Source organism: Mesoplodon bidens (genome assembly GCF_964165515.1).
Source record: "Mesoplodon bidens genome assembly, chromosome: X".
Classification (NCBI taxonomy): Eukaryota; Metazoa; Chordata; class Mammalia; order Artiodactyla; family Ziphiidae; genus Mesoplodon; species Mesoplodon bidens.
In genome coordinates, this window is record NC_138163.1 from 76,802,058 (window position 1) to 76,814,293 (window position 12,236).

A 12,236-nucleotide genomic window follows, 5' to 3' on the forward strand; every position below is an offset into this window, starting at 1 on the left:
ACTTGTGAATATTTTAATTTTTTATTAGCAAGTAACATACCCATGGTTCACTTTAATCCTCTGGCCCGCAAATCTCCATTTGTGTGTGTCTCATAATCATAATCACACAGAGCAGGAGTTTGGTGTTCTTACCGAGTATATAAATGATCCCAATTTTTAAGCTTTTAGTTTTTTTTAACCTTAAAAGACTGGCTTAAAACATTATGACTTTAAAAAAGACACTATGATAATAAATTGATAAACAGTGTATATCAGTTTAAATTTCAACCATGGGTCCTTACAGTGTAATTTTATTTGACCTTCTTACAATTGAAATATAAGGATTGTATGTTCCAGTTAAACTGTTCTGTAGCTGTTTTGATTAATTTAGATTTGTTTTTTGTTAGTATAGTGGTAGCTAAAGTGATTATGAAAATAAAGGTGCTAAACATGTATGAACAAGAGTAGCCATGATTTTTAGCACAGTCATTCATTCAGTGTAATCTCTGAGTTAAGCAGACTTCTGTTAGCATTTTTTTATCAGAACAAAGCACAAAACAAAATGCATATGAAAAAATTAGAACAAAGTTGGAGGAAAAAACTTTGAAAGATGAAAAGTAGTCATTAAAAAATTTAGCCCCTAAAACATGCTATATAAACATAACATTCTTATGTAAGAGGCTGGTGTTGCATGTATTGTGAATGTTTTCTAGGTAATTTATCATATATATCAGAAATATGTATAGCAGCCAGTGTCTAGCTTCTAGTCTAACAGTAGACCAAAGAACTATGGAGATATGATCCAGAGGGAGAAAATAATTATTATTTCAACCCCTCTAAACAGGACACCATACTTGCAGAACTTCTTCAAATACATAAAGAACACATTGTAGGATATCATGAACATGATTCTCTTTTGGACCACAAAGAAGAAGAAGAGTTGACTGAAGAAGAAAGAAAAGCAGCTTGGGCTGAGTATGAAGCAGAGAAGAAGGTAGTTCATTTGAAATGCTTTTTTTTTATGTTAGTCACTTTAAAGAACAATGGGGGAAGAAAAGCGTCACATTTGGAACAGGTAGTAATGTAGTGAATCTTCAAGAACAGAGTCTCCAAGTATGAGACTCTGTTTATGGGCTTTTCGGTACCTTTGGTGATAGAGTGGGAGGAGAGGAGAGAAGAAAATATTTTCCCCTTAAAGAGTAGTAACCTCATTTCTGATTAGCACTTGCTAAATTGAGAGATTAGTGGGAAGCTATATATTTAGCATCACTTAACTTCCATCAACACCCTCACAGTAGTAACAGACATATAGGAGCTTAGAGTTTGGAGGTAGGAGTAAATGTTGCTTTAGCATGTGTACCATGAAATCTAAGTTTTGACTGATTATCAGAACACAAAAATACTCCATTATTAGACATTAGTGTCAATCTCCAGCAGCAACTTTATTTAAAATAGTTCCACATCTGTTTTAAACACCACCCCAAGTTGAGCAAAAATATGCCTGAGCATATGGGAAACTTTATCCTAATGCCTGAATCCTTTTTAAACTCATTGTACCAAACTTCTTTAACGTTGTGATTTTAGTAGTCTCATCAGAATTCTCTGAGTTGCCCCGTTCTGTGGGAATTATCAGAAAAAGAGTACACCTTTAGGGGTTAAAGCTTTCTATGTAAGAAGATCTTGGTTTCGGGTGATAAGGGTGTTTTGTTTGTGTGTGAAAGAGTGTTAATAATTTCCTAGATCTGAGAATGTGGATTTTTTTCTAAACCAGTAGGTGATGTAGAATTTCAAGTTTTAAATCACAGTGTGGAAAGTGCATAATTTTTTGTTTTTAGGGACTGACCATGCGTTTCAACATACCAACTGGGACCAATTTACCCCCTGTCAGTTTCAACTCTCAAACTCCTTATATTCCTTTCAATTTGGGAGCCCTGTCAGCAATGAGTAATCAACAGCTGGAGGTAAGTTGTGAAGTACAAAAGTAGTTTAACTTGAATTAAAGGCAATTTCAAGTGCCCTGTTGTTGAAGGTTCCCTATGCTGGAATATCACATTCTCCAAAAGATTACCTCTGAATAGACCAAGAAATTTTTCTTTCATTTGTTGACCTTTTTGAACTAGCATAGTATAATAAAATGTGGTTTGTTCAGAGCACAAGGGAATCAGGCCTTGAATTAATGTAGTTTGAATCATTTTAATTAAGGAACAATAGGGCAGCTGACTGGCTAGGGAAATAGCAATTTCTTCAGTTATAAAATACTTTGAATAAACGGGATAAATACACACATTGATTTATATTCTAATGCAGTGTAGATGCAACATTAAGTATACGATAATGCACAGTATTATGAAATAAGTAATTTAAAACTAGAATCAGTTATAATTTAAATAAGAAGGACTAGGTTTTAATATACCAATAATTTAATAATTTAATCTGTGGTTTTCTTTTTAAAATGTGCTTATGGAGTCATTTAAATTATTAAAATATTGGTGCAATAGAACCCAAACTTTTATCTTCCTAACAAGACCCTCACTGATGAGTTTTACTCCATTTTATTGATGCTGAATTTTGCTGTTCTTTTCAATTATTTAAAGAGTTTTAAGACCAAGTGCTATAAATTGGCAAGAGAAAGGATCCCTATACTTTTAAACTATGCTGTCTTTTATATGCCCTTATAAAGTTATTTCTTGGATTCTTCTAGGACCTCATTAATCAAGGAAGAGAAAAAGTTGTGGAAGCAACAAACAGTGTGACAGCAGTGAGGATTCAGCCTCTTGAAGATATAATTTCAACTGTAGTAAGTTAATTGGCAATTGTTTGTTCCAACTTGCAGTTTGTGTTCTTCCCCCCCATTTGTTTTAATTTTTAATTGTTGTTTGATTCACTACTTCCGTGGGGAAAAGAGCGTAATCCTTATAACTTGATTTGCAACAGTAAAATACCAATAAACTGGATAATAGTGCCAAGCTATATATAATTCAGTTTTACCTGGATGTTGGCACAAAAGAGAAATGTAAAATCTAAGAATTGGGAAATCAGTTAATCATAGAAATGTGTGCATTGCTTACATAAATGTACTTTAATTACCAGTTGCATGAATTAAATCCAAATAGTTTGATTCCAGACATAGGTAACCCTTGTACAACAGTGGACAACTTAGTACGCTGCTTTTACATCATTGTCTTCTTTAGAAAAGAGTAAAGGAAAAGGAAAAAAAAAACTTTAAAAATCCTCAATATCTTTAAGTACCTTAATTATTTTTTTCTCAATTCTACTGCAATAAGGAGTAAATAGAAACTTTTCTTTTAGTGGAAGGAAAACATGAATCTCTCAGAGGCCCAGGTACAGGCGTTAGCATTAAGTAGACAAGCCAGCCAGGAGCTTGATGTTAAACGAAGAGAAGCAATCTACAATGACGTATTGACAAAACAACAGATGGTAAGAATTTGGACTATCTCTAGGTTATGTTTAATTTTCTTGAATTTATAAAAATCGGTTTGTGTGACATCTGTGTCAATAACCATTCCCTCATATGGATGGATGGATGGTCATTGGTTATCCCCAGAGAAACTTTATCCAAAAACCTAGTAATGTCAAATAAAGGTAATGTCTTTTGTTGCAAAGGAGCAACAACTTCCCAAATGGGTCTCCTTGAAGTTTACATAGACTCTCTTCCATATAATTTTATTTTTGTATATTCTGGACATCTAAAAAGGAATTTTTGCCAGACTTTTTACCACATTTACTATTTTTAAACAACTTCCACAAATATGTATACTTTTTAATGTATTTAATTTGAGATAAAAAGTCGAGCTATAAATGATACATGACACAGGTTCCTACTAAATTATGTAATTCTTTAAAAGACTAGCATATTCCAGGATCCTTGATTATCTTTCCTAGCATGGTCTTTGCCAGCATCTGCCTTGCACTGGGAAATTTCAACTCTTGACACCAGGGAATCAATTTCTGTGGCATGAATTTTACTTAGAAAACACTGTAAAATTATGTGGTTTTAAATTATCTTAGGAAATTTGAGCCATTCCAAGTAGGAATTATTCCCACTGCAAGTGCCTTTTCCCTTGGGTGTTTGTCACTAAAAATGTTTGTCTGTCATCAGGTGAAATATTCAAAAGAATGACAAAGAAAGGAGACTTGACAAAAAAGTGCTGTAACTAATACTTGAGACTAATCACAGTGCAGGATGGGTTACTATGGCAACTAACCTAAATGCTGCTTGCACTACAATAGTCAAGTCATTAAGAGAATTTAGCCCTAAATGGTGTTACTAACCGGTTTCTACAGTAATGGTCCTGTGAATGCCATCAAATTAGTAATGGTGATAACAATAATGTGTTTTCCTTTTGGTATGGTACCCCCTTAACAAATTGATTTTAACTCAAAACTTGATACTGCCTCTTTGAGACAGGTCATGCACTTGTAACAGCTCTCTTTTCTCTCTTTAGTTAATCAGCTGTGTTCAGCGAATACTTATGAACCGAAGGCTCCAGCAGCAGTACAATCAGCAGCAACAGCAGCAAATGACTTATCAACAAGCAACACTGGGTCACCTCATGATGCCAAAGCCTCCAAATTTAATCATGAATCCTTCTAACTACCAGCAGATTGATATGAGAGGAATGTATCAGTCAGTGGCTGGTGGTATGCAGCCACCACCATTACAGCGTGCACCGCCCCCAATGAGAAGCAAAAATCCGGGACCTTCCCAAGGGAAATCAATGTGATTTTGCACTAAAAGTTTAAAAGATTGCTAAAATCATAGAAAGATCTTTTATTTTTTTAGGAATCAATGAATGAACAGAACTCAACTGTATAAATAGTTTGTTTCCCTGAAATGGCAATCTTCCATATTAGCTTAAAATTTTTTTTAATAGGGCATACCATTTCTTCCTGACATTTGTCAGTGATGTTGCCTAGAATCTTCTTACACACACTAAGTACAGAAGATCTTTCAAATTGTTTTCAGTGAAAACAAGTCCTTCCATAACAGTAACAACTCCACAGATTTCCTCTCTAAATTTTTATGCCTGCTTTTAGCAACCATAAAATTGTCATAAATTAGTGAATTTATGAAAGAATACAGATTTATATATTCATTCTTTACATATAAAAACACACAGCTGAGTTCTTAGAGTTGATTCCTCAAGTTATGTAATACTTTTGTATTAATCCATTTCTTGATTAAATGATTGAAATGGTTTTAATGTTCTTTTGACTGAAGTCTGAAACTGGGCTCCTACTTTATCATATCTGTGACTGAAAATTAGAAACTAAGGGTTATCTTTGACACAGAATTGTGTGCAATATTCTTAAATACTACTGCTCTAAAACTTGGAGGAGTCTTGCAGTTATCTTAGCATTGTATAAACAGCCTTAAGTACAGCTTAAGAAGAGAATTCCTTTTTCTTCTGTAGTCTTTCTGCCATTTTTTATTTTCAGTTATATGTGCTGAAATAATTACTGGTAAGATTTCAGGGTTGTGGATTATCTTCCACACAAGAATTTTCTCTCTCCTGGCACTAATATAAAGCACATCTCTTAACTGCTTGGTGTCAGTGCTAGTGCTTCATCCTGTTGCTGGCAGTGGGATGTGGACTAACAAAATCAAGTTCTAGCATTTTAGGAGGTTAAGGATGGTGTTGTGGTTGTTAGCTTCACACCCTGTTTTATAAACAACATCAAAATGGCAGAACCATTGCTGACTTTAAGTTCACATGAGGAATGTGCTTTACAACAATTCCCAGTACTGTCAGTATTGTGAAATAATTCCTCCTAAAGATAAGGTTCACTGGCTTCTATGCTCTTCTTTTCTCTCATCAGTATGTTCTCTTTTCCCAACCACATTTTCTTATGTACATTTTTTTTTTTTGGTGGTACGCGGGCCTCTCACTGTTGTGGCCTCTCCCGTTGTGGAGCACAGGCTCCGGACACGCAGGCTCAGTGGCCATGGCTTACGGGCCCAGCCGCCCCGCGGCATGTGGGATCCTCCCGGACTGGGGCACTAACCTGTGTCCCCTGCATCGGCAGGCGGACTCCCAACCACTGCACCACCAGGGAAGCCCTCTTACATAAATTTTGTTTCAAAGCTCGGTTTTTTTTTTTTTTAGTTTAGATCTGTGAGGCAATTTTCTGATCAAAATTAATTCATCTCTAATGCCCTTTTATGAGGTTTTACTAGAAAGTCATTACATTGTCGTTTTTCTTAATCCAGGCTTGTAGAAATGACTTATAAGCTTATTCATGTACAATTTGGTTGCTTGAGTTTCTTAAAGAAAAAGATTGTTAGACTATGAGAGTCCACTCAACATGACGAAACTATTTTTGAGATGGTGACGTAACATGTAGTGGAAATAGCCAGTGAATTCCAAAAAAGAGAAAGCTGGGTGGAGGATTAGCTCTAGGTATCACTGGATTAGAATGAGGAATGAGTTTAACATTAGCTAAAACTGTTTTGAATTGTTAGGATGATTAAGAGATTTCCACTTTGATCATAAAAACTAGTGGTAAACATCCAAGAGTACTAAGTTTGTCATATAGAATTTTGAGGTTTGGTGGATTCACCCTCCACCTTCCCGTGGTGAGTTATCACTAACAAATTCCATGTATTTGGATATTATGCCAGCCATATAATCAAATTCATTCAATTGGTGTGTGGGGGAGGGTGTTTTTACTTCAGGAGAAATGAAAGAGACAGGATTTATGAGATAAATCTTTGAAGACAGTATACTTTGGCCAACTGTTATCAGTTGGTATTTCTACAAGTCCAGAATACTTTAAACCTGATTTACTAGACCTGTGAACTTTCATCATGGTCTGATTGCTTGCTCAAAGACATAGGTGTCAAAATTTGAGGCAACCTTCTAAACCTTTTCCCCCATGAATGAAACTATAAATTAAAGGATAATACATAGAAGAATGAATTGGAAACAAGAGAGTTTGAGATAAAACTTGGACCACTTTGCATACTCTTCTTCACTTGACATTTTAGCTACATAATATGTACTTTGAGTATAACATCAAGCTTTAACAAATATTTAAAGACAAAATCACATCAATAAGATACTAAAAGGCTCATTTTTATATTTGTTTTAGATGTTTTAAATAGTTGCAATGGCTTAAAAAATGACGATTTAAAATGTTGCTTGTAATACAGTTTTGCCTGCTAAATTCTCCACATTTTGTAACCTGTTTTATTTCTTTGGGTGTAAAGCGTTTTTGCTTAGTATTGTGATATTGTATATGTTTTGTCCCAGTTGTATAGTAATGTTTCAGTCCATCATCCAGCTTTGGCTGCTGAAATCATACAGCTGTGAAGACTTGCCTTTGTTTCTGTTAGACTGCTTTTCAGTTCCGTATTGAGTATCTTAAGTACTGTAGAAAAGATGTTACTTCTTCCTTTAAGGCTGTTTTGTAATATATATAAGGACTGGAATTGTGTTTTTAAAGAAAAGCATTCAAGTATGACAATAATACTATCTGTGTTTTCACCATTCAAAGTGCTGTTTAGTAGTTGAAACTTAAACTATTTAATGTCATTTAATAAAGTGACCAAAATGTGTTGTGCTCTTTATTGCATTTTCACAGCTTTGAAAATCTGTGCACATATTGTTTCATAGAAAATGTATAGCTTTTTATGTGCTATTTAATGGTGGTTCTTTTGCACATTTAGTTATTTAATATTGGGAGGTTAAGAAGTTTGGTTTTTAAATCTGTTATATACTAAATTCTGTAAAAGGAGATCTCAAACCTCAAAAATAATTTACATCCCAGGAAGTCTATGTGTGTTTGTGTTAGTTTTGGTTGTCTGTGTGTAATCCAGTACCATTTGCTGCTTCCCAACTGCTGCGTCACTCATTTAAGTCAAGCAGAGCTACAACTCCACACTTGATACAAAACCTGCTTACTATCCCGGAGCAATAGCGGGTTGATGGAAACCTTGTCACCTGACCTCCAAAGAAGGTGAATATTTTGTAGTTTTCCCTTAGCTATGCCCATTCTCCCTCTAGTATCATAAAATCAGATACATATTTCTGTACCCTAAACAAAACTTTAAAGACAATTAATTACATACCCCAGTAAAAATTGTTTCCTTTGAGGGTGGCATGTTGTGAGATATTTTAACAGTAAAATAGGTCATCCTTTTGCATGCTTATTTCACTAAAAATTATGTTCAGGTTATTCCCCACCTTAGTTCACCAGACTTAATCTCAAGTGACTTTTGGCTATCTCCAAATCAAACCTACCCTTAGAGATGAAATTCTTCCACCGTTGATTTTTTCTTCAAAAGTATGTAATCTTTGCCAATCTCAAAGGAGTGACCAAGTTTCAGAAATGCTTTTTGTCTGTGCAACATTTTATATATGCTGTTACATGGAAGTGAATAAAAATTTAAAATCCAAAATATATACTGTTTCTAAGCTCAATATCTGCCAGGTAACCAAACTGCCCACATCACTCATGTTGGATCTAATAAGAGAATGGCCCTTGCGGCCCCTAGTTTTACTCCCCAGAGTATGTACTACCATAAAATTTCTTTACAGTATTTACTGCCACCCTCTCTTTGGAATAAACTTCCTGACACCATTGAGCCTACTTGGCTGACTATGGAAATCACTCCTCCTCCCCCAACTCTAGGGATCTGTCTTTCTGATAGTGACCACTGCATACCTTCACCAAGGGAGGTGTGACAAGGAAGGCAGCATATAAATTGACACCTTTATTAAAAACAATAAAGATAAAGCTCTAAAGGAATGAAAGGGTGAGACAAATCCTAAAATACAGCAGCTCCTCTTTTAATACTCAGAACTGCCACATTTTCCAAGCAGTCTCTACCCAGCAGCACTCTTCAGCATTCTGCTCCTGAACATTATGCCCTCACTTCTCCTCCCTGATAGAAACACGTTAAGGGAGGGGGAGCTTGGCTCCAATCTCCTTTGGGTAATCATATCAGATGACTACTGAGAGACTTCTACCTATTAAGTAGACTCAGCCCCCTGCCTATAGTTCTCACATCAAATATGTGCTGGTTTTCAAGAAAGGTGACGAGAGATGACTTATCAGATGCAAGGACGGGATTTGTTTCAGGTATATGAGGAGAAAGTGTAGTATTGAAAGAAAAAGAACAAAGGTAGAGAAGGATCGGGAAAGACAGACTAGATTGGAGTGGATTGATGGAGGACCTTGAAATCCTGAATGAGTAATTCAATACGGAGGATAACAAGGGTTTGTGAGGGAGCAGATGTGTTCAAAGTAGCAGGTAAAGATAGTGATTTGGGCAGGGGTAATTTGAATGGTTAGGTGAAGAAAGATTGCAGACAGGAAGATGGATAATTAGGCATTCAGTGACCAGACTACTGACAATTTTAAGGACAAAAGGCACAGTCATCAGAGCTTGTATAGGACAGTGAACTTCTTAAATTGTAAGAAAAACCTTATTTCCTTTTACCCTTCCCCAAGGAGCCCACTTTGTTCAGGATTTCTGATTTTACATGCAAAAGTTCACTTACTCTTTGTTTACCCTCTCAAACATAGTGATAAATGCATTAGTGGCATTCCTGTTCTTTCACAATTTTTCATTACTCCTAATTAACCCGTATACATTATTTGCAGAAAGTGAGTTTGGTCCATTTAACTAAGTCGAGTGTAATTCTACATCTTTCCTCAAGCTAACTCTTCAAAGGGCTAAATCCACTCCTGTTACTTTTCCTTGAGACCCATCTATTCCAAGGGCTAGTATCTCAGTTGGTAATGTTATATTTATAAGCTTCCCTTGTTATTTTCAAAGTGCTTTGTGCTTATTACGTGTTAGCATGTGTACAACATATCTGTGAGAAAAGTGAGGAGAACAGTTACATTTTCCTCATGACAGTTAAGCTAAAAGACCAAAATCAAATCTATTGGCACTTAGGAGGCAGAAGACATAATCTAGTCAAATTATCTGAGCCTTTCATGTCTCATTTGGAAAATGGGACTATAATAACACCTTACTTTCTTGAAGGCAGGAGGCTGGACCAGGTGATTTCTTGAGGTCCTTTTCAGCTCCAAGAGTTAGAGTTTAGCTGTGAGTAAAGCACAGTTTGAAGCCAAAAGGCAATGTTTGTCTAAAGTTACACAGTACGTTTGTGAACAATTAGAGATCCCTTCCCTTTAGCTTACCCTCTCCCCTACTAAGCTATACCTTTTCTTTTCCTCTGCTTAGAAAAATGAGAGGTCTGACAGGCATTTTAATGACAAAGCAGGTAAGTCAAGTTGTAATTGGCTCTAATTACCACTTCCATAAGCTGTAACCTCCTTTATCTTTTGCCCAGGGGCACTCTCAGAGCTGTGTTTCTTACTGCTTCTGGAACTCTGCAGAAAATGAAAAAACATGTTTAAGGATCTGATTCTTATAACTTGGTCACCTGATTGGGTTATATATTATACATGACAAAACATCAAGGTAAATATAAATCCGCTTTTGTAAAGTCAGCTTTTAAGCAAATAATTGGTAATTTCCCATTTGATTGTTCATAACTGCAAAGCCCAAATTAGGCCGATATTTAAATTGTCTGGTCTGGACAAAGTTTATAGTGAGTAGGAGGCAATATTTGTTTATATTGACTCTTATGTAACAACGCATATGGCATACTTTTTGAGATGTAGGTTTTATAATAGTCAAATCTTGTGACGAAAACTACAAAAACTAATAGAAGAGTGAAATAGTGATCATTTTTTTCTGTAGCTGCTTGTCCCCACCTGCCAGTAGCAAAGCAGGTAGAAGCTTGTGTCTGGCTCGCTGAATACATTTCAATGAAAACAAAACCAAACAAAAAAGAAAAAGAAACGTGGTTAATATAATCGTTTGAGGTATTGTTCGTTCATTACCAGCTCTTGGTAGGTTTTCAATAATATACAGCATGGAGGTTGGCCTTCAAAGGCTTTAGTGATACAGGCTTGCTTGGACCCTATCCTTAGCAAAGTAAACCTTTTTTTCTATTAGCAAGTGTTTCTGTCCTCTCTTCCCATATCTTGCACACTCTACTGTGTGTGCTAAGCTCAAATGAAGTTCCTGCCTGCAATTTTTTTCCCTTTCTCCAAACTATCATCTCCCCACACCTCACCACACACACATCCCTTTATATTCTAATACCTCAGTGTCTGTGTGTGTGTGTAGGGGAATTATAGAATTATAATTTATAAATTATCATTTAGAATTATGATTTATAATTGTAATTATAGAATATTCTATAATTATAGAATAATTATGGGATAATTATTCTATAATTATAGAATTATAATTTATAAATTATACTTTATTATAATAAAATATACTTTATTGTAATAAATTATACATTAGAATTATAATTTATAATTATAATTCTATAATTATAGAATCATACAGTGCTAAAGATGGTAGGGGTCTTAGAGACCCTGTAGCCTATCCCTCTCCCTTTATAGTCAGGAAAAACAAAGGTCCAGAGAGGGGAAGAGATGCCCAAGGGCACCCACATCTTCTAGCCTCTATTCCACTTCTCATTCCACTCTGTTCAGATGCTTCCTATTACATTTGTATTCCAGTTCATTTTTTTTCAATCTGTCAGACCACGTTAAGCAAATTTTCAGAATAACTTGTACTGAACTAAACTTTAAAATGAGAACTGTTTGTGGGAAGTAGAGGGGTATGTGAACCAAGATAACGGAAGCAAATTCCTGTGTGATAACGGTACAATGGGATATTTATTTGTTTCTTCTTTCACCACACTCAGCACAGTTTAGACCAATAGGATCTGGAAACACTGTTCTACTTTCTGGATCTCAGTGTCCTTCAGAGTCAAGGATGGAATAATTCAGCCTTCCTCAGATGAGGTAGATTGATGTACCAAGTACTTCAAAATCCTCTATTTCAATTGAGAAATGCTGCTGTATTCACAAGGGAACAAAACAGAAAGTTCTGTGTTAGTGTAGTGACATCTGTCAGGATAGGGGCAACTAACTATTCTTGAGTTATAGAGATGTGCCAGAAGGATCATGAATAGTCATATTTCCAAAGAACTAAGAAAGAGCAAAATGATCTTAATATGCTAGAATTGGGGAGCCAGGTTCTATTTTTATAAACTTGGACAAGTTACTTCACCTCTCTGAATCTTCTCTCGCATAGCAATATTTATTGAATGCCTATTATGTGTCAGGCACTATGACTAGTCACTTTTATAATTCCTGTTTTACAGATGAGGAAATAGGTTTAAAATAATTAAATT

The 12,236-nt window shown here is 35.4% G+C and overlaps 1 protein-coding gene across 7 annotated transcripts in view; it reads left to right on the forward strand.

Annotated features, from left to right (window-relative positions):
- ATRX (ATRX chromatin remodeler) overlaps nt 1–7,557 on the forward strand; it is a 237,956-nt gene extending 230,399 nt beyond the window's left edge. For all 7 annotated transcript variants that reach the window (XM_081222784.1, XM_081222780.1, XM_081222782.1 and 4 more), the window contains 5 exons: nt 824–973; nt 1,815–1,940; nt 2,681–2,776; nt 3,289–3,417; nt 4,446–7,557. In XM_081222784.1, the coding sequence (XP_081078910.1) occupies nt 824–973; nt 1,815–1,940; nt 2,681–2,776; nt 3,289–3,417; nt 4,446–4,724 (780 nt within the window). In that variant the 3' untranslated portion in view covers nt 4,725–7,557. The remainder of the gene's footprint in view (nt 1–823; nt 974–1,814; nt 1,941–2,680; nt 2,777–3,288; nt 3,418–4,445) is intronic.
- The last annotated feature ends 4,679 nt before the right edge of the window (nt 7,558–12,236 follow it).